Genomic DNA, 19,560 nt, shown 5'->3' on the forward strand with positions numbered 1-19,560 from the left:
TAGTGTCTCCTACGCACTTGGAACTCTTGCTGTGACCTTGAGCACTTCTGCGGGGGAGCGGCTGAGGTCAGGCCGGCACTCGCTGTCCGGGCCCCACAAGGAGCCCCTGTGGCCTCACTCCTCTGTTTGTCCTCACCTTCCTCCTGGTACAACATTTTGTGGCTTTTTAATTTTGTGAGGCAACTAATCCAAAATTATTATGCAATTTTAAATTTCTAGCTTAGAAAAGGAGAACAAAGATTTAAAAGGTAATTGAACTCCATAAAGAACTTGAAAACAGTTTTATTATATTTTGCTTTCAATGTAACCTACATAGAAAAGAAAATTACAGTGATAACGTGACTACCGTGTAATCACAACCCAGATGAAGGTGTAGGTCATTGTTAGCACAAAGGTAAGGAAGATGGCACAGTGAACCCCTGTGTGACTGTCACAGTATCCACACTTTGCTGACTTCTACATTCATCTACCCGGATGGCTTTTACATTGTTTGTAATCCCTGTCTGTGAAGCATACTATCTGTGCAGAAAAGTGCACATATCCAGCATGTATAACTGATGAACTTTTACGAACAAAAACTCTCAAATAGTATGGAGATACCTCAAAGAGCTAAAAGTAGACCTACCAGTTGATCCAGCAATCCCGCTACTGGGTATTTACCCAAAGAAACAAAGGACATTTTACAAAAAAGACATCTGCACCTGAATGTTCATAGCAGCACAATTCACAATTGCAAAGATGTGGAAACAAACCAAGTGCCCATCAGTACATGAGTGGATTGATAAAACGTGGTATATGTATACCATGGAGTTCTACTCAGCCACAAAAAACAATGGTGATCCTAGCACCTTTTGTACTATCCTGGATGGAGCTGGAGCCCATTCTACTAAGTGAAGTATCACAAGAATGGAAAAACAAGCATCACATGTACTCACCATTAAATTATAACTAATCGATCAACACTTATGTGCACATATGGAAATAGTACTCATTGGACATCAAGCAGGTAGGGGGGAAGGAGATGGGTGAAGTCACACCTAACAGGTACATGCACACTATCTAGGGGATGGGCACACATAACTTTTACTCAAATGGTGCAAAAACAATTTATGTAGCCAAAACGTTTGTACCCCTGAAATACTCTGAAATTAAAAAATTCCAGTGTACCTACCCTTCACCCAGATTCCCCAAGTGTTAACATGTCATCACGTTTGCTTTTAGATCCTCTCTTTCTCAACTCCGAGAATGCTTCAAGTTCATTCTCTCTCATAATCAGTGTATGACTTAAATCAGCAAAACTGATACAAAGGACATTGGGACTTTGAGACAGGAGTCTGCCAACCTCCTCATTGGCTGGCAAATTAATAGACTCCTCTTTCTTTCTTGAAAAAACAAAAAAACAAAAAACCCAAAACAGGAACTCTCACCCATGCAATCAGAACCCAGATTAAGAAGTATAAAGTTACCAGGATACTTGGATAGATTTAAATATATTTCATGGCTCATAAACATAGGAAGAGAGGTTCACTCTTAGATTAAAACTCAGATGCGCCACTTTCATCTCTCCAGGGGGTGGGGACACACAGCACATGCCCATGCCATTAGTCAAGGGCTGTCAGCAGGTGGCCTGACACTGCCTTCCTCATTTTAAATGCCGCGGTGTGACTGGGCGTCCTGTGCTGTGGAGATGGCCTTGCCACGGCATGGCGTTCGTTGTCGTCTTTAATTGGAAATGCTGGGATGGCTCAGTGCGGTGGTGCCCTGGCCCACAGGCAGCGCCTCGCCAGGCCCCGGCAACACCGTCAGGACACGCACATGACCCTTGGGGAGGAAGCCAGACTGGGAGCATGGGGTGTGGGCCTGTTGTGTGAACTGCAGAAACACGCTGAGAAGGTACAGAGGCTGCCTGTTGCCCCATGGCTGCCCTCCAGGGGAGGAAGGAACTTGCCTTTGTCACCTGTCCCTGTTGGAACCCCTCGCTGCTGCTTCCTCTCTCCTGGGAGGACAGGCCGGGAGTGTGCTGTCCTGGTCAAGGGTGGGCCTTCTGCGAAACCTCAGGATGGATTTGAACAGACAGCACGGTGGATGACAGATGGCCATCTGTGGGAAAAGGTATTCAATCTTTTTTTAATTTCAAAATATTAAGAAGGTACAAATATTTTTGTTACATGGGTATCTTCAGTCAGGGATTTGGTGTGCCCACCACCAGAATAGTGTTCACTGCACCCAGTAGGTAGGTTTTTATTCCACACACGCCCTCCCCTCCACCCCCTTCTTGGTTTCTTATGTCCTTCATGTCACTTTGTGCCTGAGTGTGCCCATCTAGCAGCTCCCACTTATTAGTGAGAACATGTGGTGTTTGTTTTTCCATTTCTGAGATACTTCACTTAGGATAACTGTCTCTAGTTCACTACACATTGGTGCAAGAGGCATTATTCCATTCCTTTTTGTGGCTGAGTAGTACTCAAGGGTATATATACACCACTTTTTCCTTATCCACTCATGAATTGATGGACACTGAGGTTGCAATCTTTGCAGTTGTGAATTGTGCTGCAATAAACATTCCAGTGATTAGTGACTCCGGTTCCTTTGGATGCCCAGCAGTGGGATTGCTGGACCAAATGGTGGGTCTGCATTTAGTTCTTTGGGGAATCTCCACACTGGTTTCCCTCAGGGCTGTACCAGTTTGCAGCCGTACCGGCAGCGTGTGAGCTTTCCTTTCTCTCTGCATCCACCCCAGCATCTGTTTTTTGACTTTTTAGTAATGGCCATTCTGACGGGTAAGGTGGTATCTCATTGTGGTTTTAATTTGCATTTCTCTGGGGATTAGTGATGTTGAGCATTTTAGTATTAACTTCTTGAAGTCGGACTGCAGATGTTTTTTTTTTCTCATTTTAATAAACGTCTCTTTGATAAATGTCAGCTGAACTAACCCTCACAACACTGGTACTGTCATCTCTGTTTTAGAGTGGAGGAAGTCGAGGCACAGAGAGGTGGTGTGATGGGGCTTGTTCAGGCCGCTGCCCAGCCTGCGTTGGGGGTAGGAGTGACGACTGATGTGGGTGTCGGACAGCTGTGGCCCAGCTGCTGGGGTCTGGCGCAGGCTGGGGGGGCCTCAGTGTCCTGGTAGTTTCATACAGGTCCTGGTGTGTCTCTGTTGCAGTGTCGTCCTCCAGGTCACTTCAGGGAGCACAGGTCTCCAAGGTCACACCACCATCCTGTGGTCCAGGTGACCAGTACACACCTTGCAGGTGGCCAGGCTCTTCCCTCTCAGCCCACCCTTGTTTCTGTCTTACTGTCTTCCAACTAGGGCAGAGCTCAGGTTTACTGGAAAATGCCCCAAACGTGTTTGCCTGTGTTCGTCTTCTGGCTCTTTGTTCCCCAGAGAGCACGTGCGCTCAGGTGTGACAAGTTTCGCCTGTGTCAGTCTTGCCGTCTTGCTGCATCTGGCCTGCCGGGGCCTCGCCTCACCCTCCGGATCACGGAGAACGTTATGGCCACTGCAGAGCTTTTGTCTGCTGCCTCCACTTCCCTGTTCTTTACGTGAACACGTCCTGGCCCTGAATCTTCTGTTTTACGCTAGATATGGAGGCCGTGGTGCTGGTGGCCGCGACTGGTGTATTTCTGAGATCTGGTCCTCTGACAGTCGCTGCTTCAGGTCGAGTTTGGTAAATGTAGTTTGTCCCAAGTTGCTTATATTTGGTTCAAATCATTGCCAAGAGTGTTGCAGATAATCTGAATTCCCAGTTCACTGGTTTCACTTTATTCTTTACTTTTAGTTTGGTTTTCACTTGTGTGCAGATAAAGTAGTAAAAGTTTTTTCAGTGTCTGTCTTGTAAAGCTTCATCCTCCGAGTTGCCGTGGTTGTCCCTCACGTGTCCTGTTATCTCTGAGTGGTGTGACCAGCCTGCAGCTGAAGCTGAGAGGGGAGCCCTGCAGGGAGCGGGTGCTGCCTGGGACCTGCATGGTTCCTGCCCATGGGAACCACGAGAACCCCTAGCCGTGGCTTTAGGCTGGTGTGAGAGGTTGGGCGGTCTCGGGACCTTCCCCTGGTGGGCGGGCGTCCTGGGATGGGTCGCAGCGCCTGGTGGAACCTCAGGCCAGGCCAGTGTCCTGTGGCCTCGGGGTAACAGTTTGTCCCTTGCTGCAGTGAGTGGAACCTGGAGGTGACTTCCATGTGAATCTAGGAGTCGGGCTGAGCAGATCTGAAGCACATGACAGGTGGTGAATGTCCTTTCAACGCACAGCAGTAAGTGGCATGTGGGTTTGCAGCCTGTAAAGCCAACAGGGGATGCCACTGCACACAAAGTGTTTCCCGTCTTTCGACCTTGGCCTTGTGTTTCGGTGTGGACACTGCATCATCGCATCCCAGCACACCGTCAGCGCTTAATTAAGGCTTTTCAACAGCAGTGTGTGGTGTGCAGCTTGAAGCAGCTTGACATCTTCTGTTTCCCTGGTTCTTTCTCTCTGCTTCTGCCTTTGACTCTTTGGTTTAGATACCAGTGAAGGTCTGTCTTTTTCTCCTGGTCTTAGTTGATTCACTTCATAATTTGCAAGGATATAAAATAGGCTGTATTGTGCACACAGGGATCAGTGTCTCAATATGTGCTCTCAAGTCCAAGAAGGTGGAGGCGCTGACGCCGCCTGGTTCCCACGAGCTTCCTTGTGTGAGTGCGGAGCTCCGGCTCCCTCTCCTGCCTGGACAGACTCTGCCCAGCGGACCTTGTGGGCAGATCACCCCGGATAACCCAAACCAAACTGTCTTCTGCATGTGAGGGGAAGGGGAAGGTTTGTCCTTACTCCAATGCTGTCCCCGTCTCTTGCGCTGGAAGGTGAGTGGCCAGTGGGGCCTCATCCACCTTCTTTCCCAGGTCCAGCGCTGTGATTCGGGCCTCACTGGTGGTAGCAAGGCAGCTGCAAGGTGCTCGGTCGGGTTTGTTCTGGACGTGTGATTTGCTGATTTGAATTCCTGTTGTAATGTAAACTTGGGTATTTTCTTCATTAATTCAACCAATATATGCTGAGGGCCTAGTACATATCTAGTGGGGGTCCCCTAGGCCTGGGTTACAGCACGAGCTGAGCGTGCTGTTGGGGGAGCGGCCCACCTGGCCCACGGAAGGACCCACGGGCATGGCTGGAAGTGAGGAGCAGAGGCAGGGGTTGGGGGACAGTTGGGGGAGGCTCAGGAAAGCCGTGGAGGGCAGCAGGTTGGGAGGCGAGGTGGGGACCTGGGGTCCGAGGGGAGGGGCCCCTGCCAGAAGTCGGGAGGAGCAGAGGCCCGTTTTTCCCTGTGGGCCCCCGTGAGTGGGACTCCGTGAGCGGGACCCTGTGCAGGGAGGACTGTTTCTGAGACCCACGGTGGCTGCTGGCTGAGACGGTCCCTGCAGTGTGAACCTGAGGTTGCCTGGGCGTGGAGTGTCAGGAGAGGCCCTGGGCTGTAGGCAGGTCACTCTCTGTGGTGGCCGTCCTGTGCACTGTGCTGTGGGGTGTGGCACCTCCCTGCCTGGCCTCCCCCGAGTCATGGCGGCCAGCCTCGTCCGCCAAGAACCCCCCTCGCAGGTAGAGGTGGGGGGAGATGCGGCAGCTGGTGGGGGTGGATGTGGTAGGTGGGTTCTCGCTCTTCTTTGCACGTGTGCTTTGCTCGGGTGTGTCTATAATCTGACATGTCGTCCCCTGTACAGGTGCAGAGGCCACTCTGGTGCTGCTCCTTGGGGGCCACCTGTCCACCCTCCCCCAGCCCTGGCCACCAGCGTGTGCCCTTCCTGTCTGTGGTGTCATTGTTTTGAGAGTGCTGGGTCACACAGGGTGTGACTTTCGGGGCCTGGCCTTTCCCACTGCACACGTGCGGTTGCTGGATGAGCCAGCGTTTAACTGCTCCCCTGCTGCAGGGCTCGGGAGTGGTTTCCAGTTTGGGGCTGCCATGAACCAAGCTGCTGTGTACGTTTGTGTGTGGGTTTTGTGTGAACACAGGTTTTCATTTCTCCAGGATAAACGCCCAGGAGTACAGTTGCTTGATCATGTGATATGTGTATGTTTAACTTTATGAGCAACTGCCAAACTGATTTTCTGGGTGCCACACCCTTGTGCGTTCCCGTGAGCAACAGAGGAGAGGTCTGTTTCTCTACATCCTCACCAACGCTTGGTGTTGTTGGTCTTTTAAATGCTACCCGTCTCATAGGTGTTTAGTGGTATCTCATGAGGGTCTTAATTTGCATAGCCTTGATGGTTAGTGATGCTGGACACCTTTTGTGTGATGATTTGGTGAAGTGTCTGTGCGATTGTTTTCTTGTTGTTGACTTTGGATAGTTCTTATGTCATCTGGGTGAGAGTCCTTTGTTGGGTGTGTGATTTGCAAACATTTTCTCCTAGAGGGTGAACAAGACAAGAAGGTAAGGTGGCTTGGTTTTTCAGTGTCTTAGAAGGGACTTTGACAGAGCACACATTTTGGTTTTGAAGATGAGTGTGTTTTGGAGGCGAGAGCTGACACCTCAGTGGGCGGATGGGGCAACTCCATGCTCGCCTGCACGGGGAGCCGGGTTGGAGGTCTCGTTTGCCACCCCTGTGTTGGTGCGGATGGAGGCGTTGGCAGGCGATTGGAGATGGGGTCCAGAGTGCAGGGGGGCACTCGAGCTGGCAGTGGGGCTGCGGGAGTTGACGTGTGTGAGGAGCTCTCGCAGTCCCGAAGGGCTTGCCCCGGGGTCGGCGTGGTGGGAGCAGCTGGGTCTGGGCCGCGGCACTGAACACCGGGGGCACAAAAGAGGAGCATCCCGCGGGGCTGAGAAGGAGCCTCTGCCAGGGAGGAACAGGAAGGAGCGTGGTGTCCTGGACACGCGGAAGGGGTAGTCCTGCTAGGCTCTTCTCCACCCGCTGAGTCTGCAGGGAGGACGGCCACCCCGTTGAGAGGGACCCTGCAGCGGGAAGTTTGCCGCACGTGAGCTGAGCTGAACAGCCCTGGCTCGTTCTGGGCCGGTTGTAGACAGGCAGAGTGTGTTTCACTGGGCACAAAATTGAGACTTGGAGATTCTGAGAGTCTGTGGGGCTATTTTTAAATTTTATTCTTTGAAGGTATTTGGCTTGCATTACTTTTTTTTTTTTTTTTTTCCTCTTCAAATATAGTTGAGTCACGTCAAGGAAGCTGCATTAAATGTGAGCCCCAGAGTATGACGCTGAGAACCTTTCTTCCTGTGATTTAATGTCTCTGGCTCTTGTTTGCGCAGTGAAAATGGTGATAGATTTTCTTTTTTTTTTAAAGACAAAGAATGATTTTTCTTTCTTATGTAAGAAAATTACCACAAAATTGTCTATTTCTGACGACCCAGATATATTTCTGTTTATTTTGAAAGGAATAATATATATTAAGTGGTATTTGAGTTTTTGTTCTAAATCTACTGTAAGACCTATATCATATTTGTGCATTTATTTTAAAAGGAGTAATGCATATTAAGTGGTATCAGAGTCTTTTTTGAGTCTATACTTTTAATTTTCCTGTTTGGCTGGTCGAAATAGTATTTTGTCTATTCATGTTTTAAAGTCACCAGACACCTTACTCGTTTTATTCATCAAGCGACCTGTAGTGGCGCAGTGAGCTGAGCTTTGGGGTGTTCCTGTGTGTCCTCACCTGCTGCAGTGCCCGGGGGACGCTCGGGGACTCCGTGTCCTGCTCTGGCCGAGCCGCCGAAGGCGCTGACCCTGGGCTTCTCTTTTCCAGGTGCACGTTCAGGTTTCCGAGCACAAACATCAAGATAACGTTCACTGCCTTGTCCAGCGAGAAGAGAGAGAAGCAGGAGGCGCCCGAGTCCCCGGTGAAGGCCGTGCAGCCGCACATCTCGCCCTTGACCATCAACATTCCAGACACCATGGCCCACCTCATCAGCCCCCTCCCTTCCCCCACGGGGACCATCAGGTACAGCATCCTGTCGCCCTCACAGGCCCCAGGTGACACCTAGCCCTTTCCGGGGCTGCCTCGTGTGGAGAGAGGGACGTTGCAGGGCCCAGGAGTCTGCTGAGTTTCTGAAGACTGCTCTGAATTTCCTGCGTCCTCAAATGCAGTTCCCAGGCGTTCCTGGTTTTCACTTACGGCTTCTTTTGATTGGAGTGTAAATTGAAGGGGCAGATGATTCGTAATATTGGTCTGAAGTATGAGGTAGATTTTAATTTTAATTTTGAATATTTCTAGTTTGTTACAATTTCTCATAAATTCTGAAAACTTGCACTTTGGTTTGACCACATCGAAGTGACCAACTTGTGTTCCTCGTGATGTCCCAAGAGAGACCGGGTACCTTCCAAGCACAGCCACCTGGCTCTCCTCGGGCAGGACCTGGCACTTGGCACACTACGGTTAGGTTCGTGTGCTGCTGTCAGGGGAGAGTAACTTAGGGCGAGGAACAGCCACAGAACCAACCGTAGGTGTGTGTTTTGGGGTGTTCTTGAAGCACGTCAGGTTGCCATGTGTGGTCAGTAGGAAGCCTTGGTCTGACCCTGGGGACGGGGCTTGGGCTCAGCCCAGCCCCAGTCTGGAGGTTCTGGTGGGTCCTGGGCAGGCGGGAGGAGTAGGGAACGTGGGCCTCTTCTCAGCTGTAGGTGATGTTGGACTTTGGTGTGAAATGAGCACATTAAACAAATACGTGTCAGGGTCCTACCGTCTGGGTCTGTCCACACAGCAGGGCTGGGAGGCAGAGAAGGGCCCCTTTTGGTCTTCCTGGAGCTGGCCCTTCTAAGTGGCTGACCAAGGGCACTCGGACTTCTCTGGGTCATACCTTTACATCGCATGCTTATGTTTTTTATCTTAAAACCAGCATCAGTAATAGGCCTTCTGGAAACTAAGTGGACATAAATAAATGGAAACACACCGCATGTTTATGCATAGGAAAGATTTAATATTGTTAAGATGTTTAATACTACCCAAACCAATCTACAGATTCAGCATGATCCCAGTAACTTTTTTTTTCCCCTGTCAAATTAAATTCTTTGTCATCAATGACAGTTTTTGCACAAATAGAAAAACCTGGCTGGGTACAGTGGCTCACACCTGTAATCCCAGTGCTTTGGGAGGCTGAGACAGGAGGGTCACTTGAGGCACAAGGCGTTTGAGACCAACATAGCAAGACCCTGTCTCTACAAAAACTTTAAAAATTAGTTGGATGTGGTGGTGCATACCTGTAGCCCCAGCTGCTGAGGCAGGTGGATCGTTTGAGCACAGGAGTTCAAAGCTGCAGTGAGCTATGATCACGATACTGCACTCTAGCCTGGGCAACAGAGCCAGACCCTGTCTCTAAAAAAAAAAAAAAAAAAAGGAAAGAAAGAAAAGAAACAGAAAAACCCATCCTAAAATTCATGTGGAATCTCAAGGAACCCCAAATAGCTAAAACAATCTTAAAAAAGATCGAAGCTGAAGAAATCACACTTCCTGATTTCAAAACTTAGTATAAGGCTATAGTAATCAAAACAGTGTGCTAGTGGCATAAAGACAGACATACAGACCAGTGGAACAGAACAGAGAGCCCAGAAATGAACCCTCACATGGGTGGTCAAGTGATCATCGACAAGGACAGACTTTTCAACAGATGGTGCTGGGAAAACTTGATGTCCACATGCAAAAGAATGAAATCAGACCCTTAGCTTACACGATGTGCAAAAATTAACTCAAAGTAGATCAAAGACCTAATTGTAAGACCTAAAACTATATAAAACTCTAAGAAGAAAACATAGGACAGAAGCTTCATGACATTTGGATTTGGCAATGATTTCTTGGATTTGTCACCAAAGGCACAGACAACAAAGGCATTTGTCATTTTAAAAAAAGACAAATTGGACTTCAAAATCTAAAAATTTTGTGTATCAAAGATAATATGAACAGAACAAAAAGGCAATCCATGGAATGGGAGAAGGTATTTGCAAATCACGTATCTGTCAAAAGATTGATATCCAGAGTGTATTGATCAACAACAAAAAGACAGAAGACGCAGTGATTGATTTGTTTTATCTGTGTAGACTAGTGAAGTGCTGTAGCGAGAAGGGGAAGGTGGAAGGACAAGGAGTTCAGTCTGGAACTGTGAACAATCAAGTGAGGTAAGTCACTGCCTTCGGACCAGCCAAGACCCAGGTTAAAACTGCAAAGGACATTTCTCTGAAGAAGGTACACAGATGGCCAATAAACACGTGAAAAGATGCTTAGCGTCACTAGTCATCAGGGAAATGCAAATCAGAAGCACAGTGAGAGGCCACCTCCCTCCTTTCGCCCAACCGCTGTGAAAGGCGGAGTTGGGGAGGGTGTGGGAGGTCAGAGCCCTGTGCGCTGCTGGTGGGTGGGAGTGTGAAGCAGCTGCGGGGAAGCCAGTGCAGTCTTTCCTCAGAACACTCACAGCAGGAGTGCCGTGCGATCCAGCAATTCCACTTCTGGGTACACGCCCAAGAGGACCAAAGCCGGGTGTCGAGGAGACATCCGTACAGCCGTGGTCATGGCAGCACTGTGCACCACAGCCGAAAGGTCGAAGCAGCCCAGGCGTCTGATGGGTGAATGGACAAACAACATGTAGCATCCGTGCAGTGGAAGAGTGTTCAGCCTTGAAGAGGAACTCCTGGCACAGCTGGTAAATAAGCCCGGGCGTACCCCCAGGACACCGTGCTCAGTGAGTAGGCCCCTCGGGACCGTGACCGAGTGTCTGATTTCACTGTGGGAGGTCCCTGGGCAGCCAGATTCACAGAGACGGGAAACAATGGCTGCCTGGGCCTGGGGGCGGGGGGTGAAGCGTTAGTGTCTGACAGGGGCAGGGTGTCAGTTTTATAAGATGAACAAGTCTTGGAGAGGGATGGTGGTGATGATCACACAGCGTGAATGTGCTCAATGCCACTGAACTATACACTGAAAAATGGTTCAAATGGTAAAGTTTATGTCATGTATATTTTACACAATAAAAAAATTGAAAGAAAATAGGCCTCCTGGAAAAATGTTTGGTGCATTTATTTATCTGTTAAATGGAGGAAGTGGCCAGGTGGACTCTAGCCACTGCCCCGTCTAGGTGCTGTCTGGGGGCCGCTCTTGGTCTCAGGCACCCTCTTGTCCTCCGTCCCCCCTGTGGCTGCTTTGCTGAGGAAGTCCCTTGTCTGCTTCCCACTTTGGTTGAGTTTGTACGTGACTAAGCGGGCTGAGTAGCAAATGTGTCGCTGGGTAGGCACGAGTCAAGGAGTCCCGCTGCCAGGTGTGTATCCAGCGCTACGTGGGAAGGATGCAGGAGTCCTGAGGTGGAGGGGAAAGCCCACACCTACCTGTCGGATCCAGCTCAGAGCAGGCAGCCTCGGGAGCCCCACGCCGAGCAGGACGGGCTCAGGGGTCAGGGCGTTGTTGGCGGTGGATTGAGCCCGACTCTCCAAACCTGCCGTGCAGCCCCTGGGCGCTTGCCTTCCCCACGTCCACACTTACCTGCAGCCTAGACTTCTTAAAAGCTGGCTAGTTTTTATACCCATAGCTCATAGATGCCCCGAGCCTTTCCTGTTCCTGCTCTTTGCCCAGTACGATAAGGACCCTCAGCTGGCGTTCAGGGACACTTGTTTGGTGGGGGAGCATACGACGCAGGCTCGCGGCAGAGCCCGGCAGTGGGTGCGGGCGATAGTGTGTTGCCCTCCCCACACCCGCATCTCCCTGGCCCTCCGCCTTAGTTTCTTACAGGTAACGGCTGTTAGGCTTCTTGGGGTACTTTTTCCAGTAACTTTCTATATATTTGTAATATTTCTTTTATTTCCCTCACCAGACACCTATGTAACTTACTGGATTTTTAAAATAATCTTGGTATCAGTGGCTCATTCTTTTTATTGAAGTACACTGTGCAGAAAATGAAGTGAAAACCAAATACACAGCTCCTCGACTCCTCACAGATGTAACCAGCACCGAGATCAGGAATCAGAATACTCCTTTGCCCAGCCTTTGGGGGGAAGGACGTGTTTAGGAACAGGTGTCTGATTCCGCGTTCGGGGTGTGCGCTGCCTGACCTGCCACGTGCTTCTGGGCCCTGCGGCCACAGCCTCAGCCAGCGTCGGTGTCCACGGCTGCCGTCCTTGGGGCACAGCCACCCGCTCCACCCTGGCTTGCACGTCCTTGGCTGGCGGTCCTGCTGTGCTCCCGACGCTCCCCTGTCCTTGCTGGCACCCCGTCACAGCCTGTCCTGGCTGAGCTGAGAGCTCCGTGGACTCTGTGCCCCCTGCCAGAGTCAAGCTCTGGACCCGCAGCATGTCGCTTTGTGTCTTTGGTATATTCTGGAACATCCGGAGCCTCAGTTTCCTCACTGGTCTGATGAGTGGGCCACTGGCTCCCGTGAGAGTTTGTTTACAGTGTCATGAGCTGACATGTGTGGGTGCAGACACCCTGTGTGTCCAGGTTGCTTCTTGGGGTGACCTGAAATTTCAGAGACTTGGTAAGAGTCTGTCTTTCCATAGCAAATGCTGATGTTCTCTTTTTAAAATTTTTATATTTGTTTTCCCTGAAGTGACAGCCAGTTGTTAAAGTGCAGTACGATGTACATTCTGTGATAGACTGAGAAGAACAACCTCTTCTTCCCCACAGTGCTGCCAACTCCTGCCCATCCAGCCCCCGGGGAGCGGGGTCTTCAGGGTACAAAATGGGCCGAGTGATACCATCTGACCTCAATTTAATGGCTGAAAACTCGCAGCCGGAAAATGAAAAGGAAGCTTCCGGTGGAGACAGCCCGAAGGTAAATGTTCTGTGATCCTGAAACAGGTGGCTGCACTGTCCTCGGTGTGTCTAGCAACAGCCCCTCCCGGCCTTGGGGGAAGTGCGGGCTGGCGTGACCCATGCAGTGCTGTCCCTGCGGGCGCAGGGTGGTCGTGCTGCTGAGTGTGTTCTCGGGTTGGGGTTCTGCTCACGCGTTCTTCCAGGCATTCCGCACACGGCCACAGCTTCCCCAGTGGCAGCCGTGGTCCCAGGTGCCGAGAGCTGAGCTGACAGTGGAAGCCAAGAGAATGTCTTGGTCCCTAGGGAGCTCACGCGCATGTGTGTCCCAGGAAACCATCGACGGAGTTTACCGTCACTGTCTGGAGCGCTGAAGGTTGTGCAGACACACACACCTTTTGGGGGGACACCTCCGTCCTCTTTGCACGGCAGGTACTGATGGTTGCACTCTGGTCCTGTGTGTTTTTATTGTTTGACTTGGTAGTTTCCCTGGGGACTTGGTCCGAGGGAAAGGATACGAGTCTGTATAAAACAGGAGACGAGAGCAGCCTGAGTGCCCCCACGGACAGTGATAAGACGTGGTGGGGACCAGTGCACAGCGTGTTCACTTACATGAAAGCGCCCTTGTGACAACACTGAGTGGAAAAAAGAAAACAGAAGCTGTGCCTAGCCGTGCTTTGCGTGTTTGTAAGACGTGGTGCATCCGCCAGAGCACAGCAGCAGCGTCTGCGTGGGCCTGCGGGAGACACCAGGGCTGCGTTCTCCGCAGTGCCACTTTTATCAGGCTTGAAATTGGGCAGATGTAAATTGTAGTGTTTCAGGGTGCAGGTCAGGTGGTAAAACTTTTACTAAATCATAGCAAAATTGTGATTATTATAAAAGTTCAGGAATAATGGTAGCCTCTCTGAGAGGTAGGAGCCATGAGCTGAGAGTGTCTGGGATGCAGGCTGCTTCTGTCTCGGCCTAGTGTGCTGATGTTCACTTTACAAAAATTTGTTCAGCTGACATGAATGTACTTTGAACTTTTCTGTCTGTGTTATATGTTCTTCTTTTCTTTTTCTTTCTTTTTTTTTTTTTTTTTTGAGACAGGAGTCTCACTCTGTTGCCTGGGCTAGAGTGCTGTGGCGTCAGCCTAGCTCACAGCAACCTCAAACTCCTGGGCTCAAGCGATCCTCCTGCCTCAGCCTCCTGGGTAGCTGGGACTACAGGCATGTGCTACCATGCCTGGCTAATTTTTTTCTACATGTATTTTTAGTTGTCCATATAATTTTTTTTTTTTTTTTTTTAGACTAGTCAAGTGCAGTAGTGAGGAGGAGGGAAAGTAGTAGAACAAGTAGTTTAATCTGTAACTGACTGTGAACAATCAAGTGAGATAACTCACTACCTTCGGACCAGCCCATATAATTTCTTTCTATTTTTTTTTTTTTTTTTTAGTAGAGATGGGGTCTTGCTCTTGCTCAGGCTGGTCTCGAACTCCTGAGCTCAAATGATCAGCCCGCCTTGGCCTCCTAGAGTGCTAGGATTACAGGCGTGAGCCACCATGCCCGGATCTATATTTTTCTTTTTAAAAAGTTTTTGGATACCCATAAAAAAAAGATCACCAGGAAATACAGTAACAGCATAAACACAGTGACGAAGGCTTCGTTAGCTACTGAAAAGTAGGGATGAAACGGGGCGCGGTGGCACCTGTCATCCCAGCTACTTGGGAGGCCGAGGCAGGAAGATTGCTTACGCCCAGTGGCTTGCAGTTCCAGCGAGCTGTGATCAGACCACTGCACTCCAGCCTGGGTGACAGAGCGAAACCCTGTCACTTGGGGAAAAAAAGGAGGGGGATGTGGGGGGTCTTCTGGGTGCTGGGATTATAGGCGATTGAGTCTTTCTGTTTAAAGAAAAACAGCAAATGCCCCTGTGCCCACCACTCGCTTTCAGCACTAAGTGCACGGCCCGTGCTGTGCGGGTCCCGGTGCAGGAAGCGGCTCCCTTCCTGACACCCTGGGTGCAGCTGACGTCCTTGCCGTCTGTCTGCTAGCCGGCCTGTGCTTTTACTTTTTTTTTTTTTCCATTTTTTTGTTTCGCTGTGTTGTTCAGGCTGGTCTCAAACTCCTGGCCTCAAGCGATCCTCCCACCTTGGCCTCCCGGAGTGCTGGGACTACAGGCACGAGCCACTGCCCCTACCTTTTATTCCTACAATTGTTCATTTTAAAAATTCATATAAATAATATCATTTTGAATATATTCTTTTACAAATTAACTCTCTTCATTCAACATTGTGTTTTGCTATGCATCCATGCTCGCATGTGTATTTCCCAGAAGGTCATGGGCAGGGGTGGCACCCTCCCTGCCCAGTGGGTTGGTTGTGCTGACGTGTGTGGATTTTGAGCCGTCACAGGGGCTCAAACCACCCATGGCCTTGAAAAAGCCAGGCCAGGACTCCAGCCTCACTGGGGGTTGCATGGCCGCCCCGCCTGATGGAGCAGCGTCTGCCCGGGTCGGAGCCCTGGTTCCAGCCAGTTCACGTGCTCAGCCGTGTGATGAGGCTCCGTGTGAGGCTCCTCGGTGGGTGGGCGTGGGGTGGTCCTGTGGCTTTGGGCACTCCGGCCAGCTCCTGGTGCCCGGGAAGCTCCCCACTGGGGCTGGGTGCCTGTCAGGACGAGCTGCTTGCCCTGCCCCCGACATCTCTGGCTGTGCCAGCCCCCCACCGCCACCCGGGGGGACATGGTGGGGCCGGGCTCCACCCAGGTTGAGAAGCTTTCCTTGGTTTTTCCTACTTTTTCATTTGTGACAGACATTTGGGTCCTTCTTATATGATTTTTTTGGTGTTCTTTTTCATACTGATCTATACTTTCCCATTTGTTTCCTCCAGATTTTCGAATTATATTTTATAGTAAGAAAAATGAAGTATTATCAGAGAAACACTTAAAAACAACAAGAATCTCCAATTTCAGTAAATTTAGTAAAAAATTACAATAACTTCAATACTCTCATTTTTTTTAAATACAGGATGATTCAAAGCCCCCTTACTCCTACGCGCAGTTAATAGTACAAGCGATCACGATGGCTCCTGACAAGCAGCTCACCCTGAACGGCATTTATACGCATATCACTAAAAATTACCCGTACTACAGGACTGCGGACAAGGGCTGGCAGGTAGGTCCGTTTTGGTTTGTTACTGAGTGTCTGTCAGTGTCTGACGGAGGCTCGTTGATACCGAGGAAGGTCAGTGCTGCTTCATTTCAGCCAGGCGCAGGGTGAGAGGGAGAACGCGATGAGGGTGCCGGAGGCCTGTGTTGCCATGCTCTGTCTGAGCTTCACGTAGTACAGAGGGAAGGATCGTTCTGGAAGAAAACCTACACTTAATGTTTTTATGTTCCACATATTCATGGAAATTCACGTGTCTGTGTGGGATTTGTAAGGCCTGGATTGTTTGTTTCTCTTTGACCAGTGCAGTTTGTTTCACAAATCTGAAATGTGGGAGGACGTAAGCACCTTGCCCAGCCTTCCCTCTGGCTGCCTCAGCTGCCTCAGCTGCCCCGGCTGATGGGCACAGGTGTGGACGTGCACAGGGACAGTTCTCAAACTGGGTTGCCCGGGAACACTTTTTTCAAAAGACGTCTCCAGCTGGTCAGTGTGTGAAACAGATGGTGTGGTGGAGTCCTGGGTCACCCCAGAGGGCACCTTGAAATCAGTGTGAAATACTCATTCCCATTGGTCAGCTTGTGCACCAGTAATTTTTAAACTTTTACGTTGTGTAGGTTTTTTCGGTTTCTGCGTGTCTGTGTTGTGTGTGGCTGTTTACTGGATATACAGTAGAATCTCACTAATTGAAACAATTTGGGAAAGGGTAAGTTTGAAATATAGAATATTAAAAATGTAACAAAAGAGAGAAGAAATGTATGTATGCTTATGATTTTTGAATTGATAAAATAACCAGGAATGGCTACGGAATTCTTTGAGGCTTTGGTTTCATGAGTAAATGATCGTTTAAAAAATACGTCTGTTGAACACTGTAGCCTAGTGATGTGGTAGAGGGGCAGGCTGTTTTCTGTTTATTGAAGGAAGAAGACTTCTAACTGCAGATGTACAAACATGCTATAATAAGAATAGTCTACCTGCCAGATCTTCAGCATTTCCTTTGTAAGGGTATAGGGCCTTTGGTCATGGAAGGTGCAAAGTAAGACCCAGCCTCCACTCTTGCCCACCTGGCCCCCCACCCGGCCCCCTCCCTGTTCACAGCAAGGGGGTGTTTCCTAGTTGACCGTTAGCAAAAACACCGCTTTGGAGAACAGTTTCATATCCAGCTACATGTCAGGGTCTCTTAACACCTTGTGTAGTAATGTAGTAATTCAGGCCATATTTACCATATTTTAATCTTTAAAAGAGAGGTTGTGCTTAAAATATAAAATGAAAAAAAAAAAAACCAGAACTGGCCAATAACGTATCCGTGTTCTGGTGACCACAGCTTTGTCAAGGAGAGAAACCCCACGTGGGGTGCGGCTCACGTGCAGGCCTGCGAGAGTCTCTGCGAGGGTCTCTGCGAGCACAGGTGCAGCTGTGTGCAGAATTCCGATGGTTTGAAATACCAGCTCCCTGGGGCTCTGGGGGAAAGAGTGTTTCTAAAAAGCTTGATTAGACTTCAATCTGTTTCTCTTAGGTTGTATTTATTTGAGAACCACTTGCAAGCATCGCAAGGTTTTCTTGGCTGAAGAGGGTGGAGGGGCAAAGGCTGGCCTTGGCTTGGTCTCCTGGGGCCTGAGTCGGGGAGTCAGAACGGGCCTTTCGGGGAGTGGCGCTCCCCTGGCCAGGCTTCCTCGGACCACGGGCAGGGAGGCAAGGACCCCAACCCCCACCCTGTGCGCACACCGATTCCTGCCTGTGTGCAGAATTTACTTCATAGCCCACTTAGGGCGCAGAATTACAAACTTAACTACAAATTAAGCACCCTCTCACTTGATCTGTTATGACACTGTTTTTATTGAGATACTTTCTTTTCTGTCCAGATGAAGGTCCGTCAGGATCACTGTGCGTGTCTTGCCTGAGTAAGGCTGTTCCTGGGACCTTTCACGCTCCTGGCTCCAGCTAATTTAGCAGGCGTGGGACCCCTGCTCCAGACCCTGTAGTGTAGCACATGCCTGCGTCACTCTTTCCGCCCTCAGCTGTGCCCTCGGCTGTTGGAACCTGACCCTGGCGGGCTCTTTCTGCCGGAGACGGTCTGAGCTGCCCCTGCCAATGACTGCACCTGAAGCCCCCACATGTCAGGCCTTACCCTGACTTTTTCCCTCGTGGCTTAAAACAAAAAGCCTTTCCATGTTATAACCTCGTTTCTTAAAAGAGCCACATTGCTTTTCTTTTGAGAGAGAAATAAAATTGTCAGCAGAATGGCCCATTTAAAAAATGTGAACTTCCAGCTTGCACCTGCTCTCCCCGGTGGGCTGTGGGCAGGTCACAGAACGTGCTTCTCTGGGCAGGGCGCGCGAGTCTCGTCCCGAGCTCCAGTTCCCGAGAGGCTGTGTGTGAAGACTTCCTGTGCCCGTTCGAAGCCCTCGCTGGGGTCCGCAGCTGCCTTTCAGACTTGGTCTGGGTGGTTTGCATTGTCTGCGCACCGCACAGCTTTTTGGTTAATCTGCAGAGAACATTCTAGGATAAAACAAGGTGGTCTGAGTAACCCTATTGAAAAGATGGCATATTTCTTTCCTTTGGTTGCATTTTTCTGCCAGAATGATTTTTTATGATTTTATAGTTTTATCCAGCCCAAGATTAATTATATGATTATGAAAAGTTTGAAAAGGCTGGGCTCCCCCTCCAGAGAGACCAGAGCTGGTTTCTTTTCACAGTAGGGAACAGGCTCCCCACTCACCCTCAGCCCCACCTTCCGGCAGCATTTACCGCGCCCTCTGCGAGTGCTTACTGTGCGGGTCACACGTGGAGTGTGCGCTGCTAGGCAGGATCAGGCAGGAACAGGAAGCTGAGAGGAGAGGGCGTCCGGTCGGGAGGGCTGGCTGCAGGCAGGGTGGGCAGGGACTGTGCCGGGGAAGGAGGGGTGGGCGGGCAGGTTGCTCCGTGTTACAGATCCTTTTCCTCATATTTAGCATGAAAGAATAACCCACTTTTTTTTTATTTCAGCATTTTATAGGGGTACAAAAGTTTACATTACATATATTGCCCTTGCTCCCCCTTCCCCCCGAAGCCGAGCTTCAAATGTGTCCATCTCCTAGAACAACCCACTTTTTTGAATACTGTACAATGATTTCTGAATCATTGGAGTCCAGTCAATGTGGTTTTGTTTTATTTTATTTTATTTTTTTTTTTTTGGTGACAGAGTCTCACTCTGTTGCCCGGGCTACGGTGCCATGGCGTCAGCCCAGCTCACAGCAACCTCAAACTCCTGGGCTCAAGCGATCCTCCTGCCTCAGCCTTCCGAGTAGCTGGGACTACAAGCGTGTGCCACGATGCCCAGCTAATTTTTTTCTATATATTTTTAGTTGTCCAGCCAATTTCTTTGTATTTTTTTTTTTTTTTTTTTTTTTTTTTTTTTTTTTTTTTTTTTTTTTTTTTTTTTTTTTTTTTAGTAGAGACGGGGTCTCGCTCTTGCTCAGGCTGATCTCGAACTCCTGAGCTCAAACGATTCTCCCGCCTTGGCCTCCCAGAATGTGATTTTAGTGTATGTAGCAGCACAATGAAGGAACATCCATCCTGCCTTTGATCAAATTACAAAGGTCTTAAAGTACCTCAGAAATAGTTACTTCTTTCTGTTTTTGTCACGTTAACTATCTTCTTGTTTTTGGACGATGCAAAAAAAGACCCTCATTCTTTCCTTGTGTCTGGTTGGCTGGAGAATCACAAGTAACCTTTTATAAATTCTACCTCGTTTGCCCACAGGA

The 19,560-nt window shown here is 49.6% G+C and overlaps 1 protein-coding gene across 6 annotated transcripts in view; it reads left to right on the forward strand.

Annotated features, from left to right (window-relative positions):
• The window catches only part of FOXK2 (forkhead box K2), a 66,529-nt gene that overhangs the window by 22,480 nt on the left and 24,489 nt on the right, over positions 1-19,560 (forward strand). For all 6 annotated transcript variants that reach the window (XR_011234915.1, XR_011234919.1, XR_011234916.1 and 3 more), the window contains exons 2-4: positions 7,709-7,903; positions 12,557-12,704; positions 15,683-15,829. Coding sequence is in view for 1 of the 6 variants with exons in the window: in XM_069483053.1 (XP_069339154.1) it covers positions 7,709-7,903; positions 12,557-12,704; positions 15,683-15,829 (490 nt within the window). In the remaining 5 variants the exon portion in view is untranslated. The remainder of the gene's footprint in view (positions 1-7,708; positions 7,904-12,556; positions 12,705-15,682; positions 15,830-19,560) is intronic.

The sequence above is a fragment of the Eulemur rufifrons genome, chromosome 9 (assembly GCF_041146395.1).
Source record: "Eulemur rufifrons isolate Redbay chromosome 9, OSU_ERuf_1, whole genome shotgun sequence".
In the NCBI taxonomy this organism is placed as follows: Eukaryota; Metazoa; Chordata; class Mammalia; order Primates; family Lemuridae; genus Eulemur; species Eulemur rufifrons.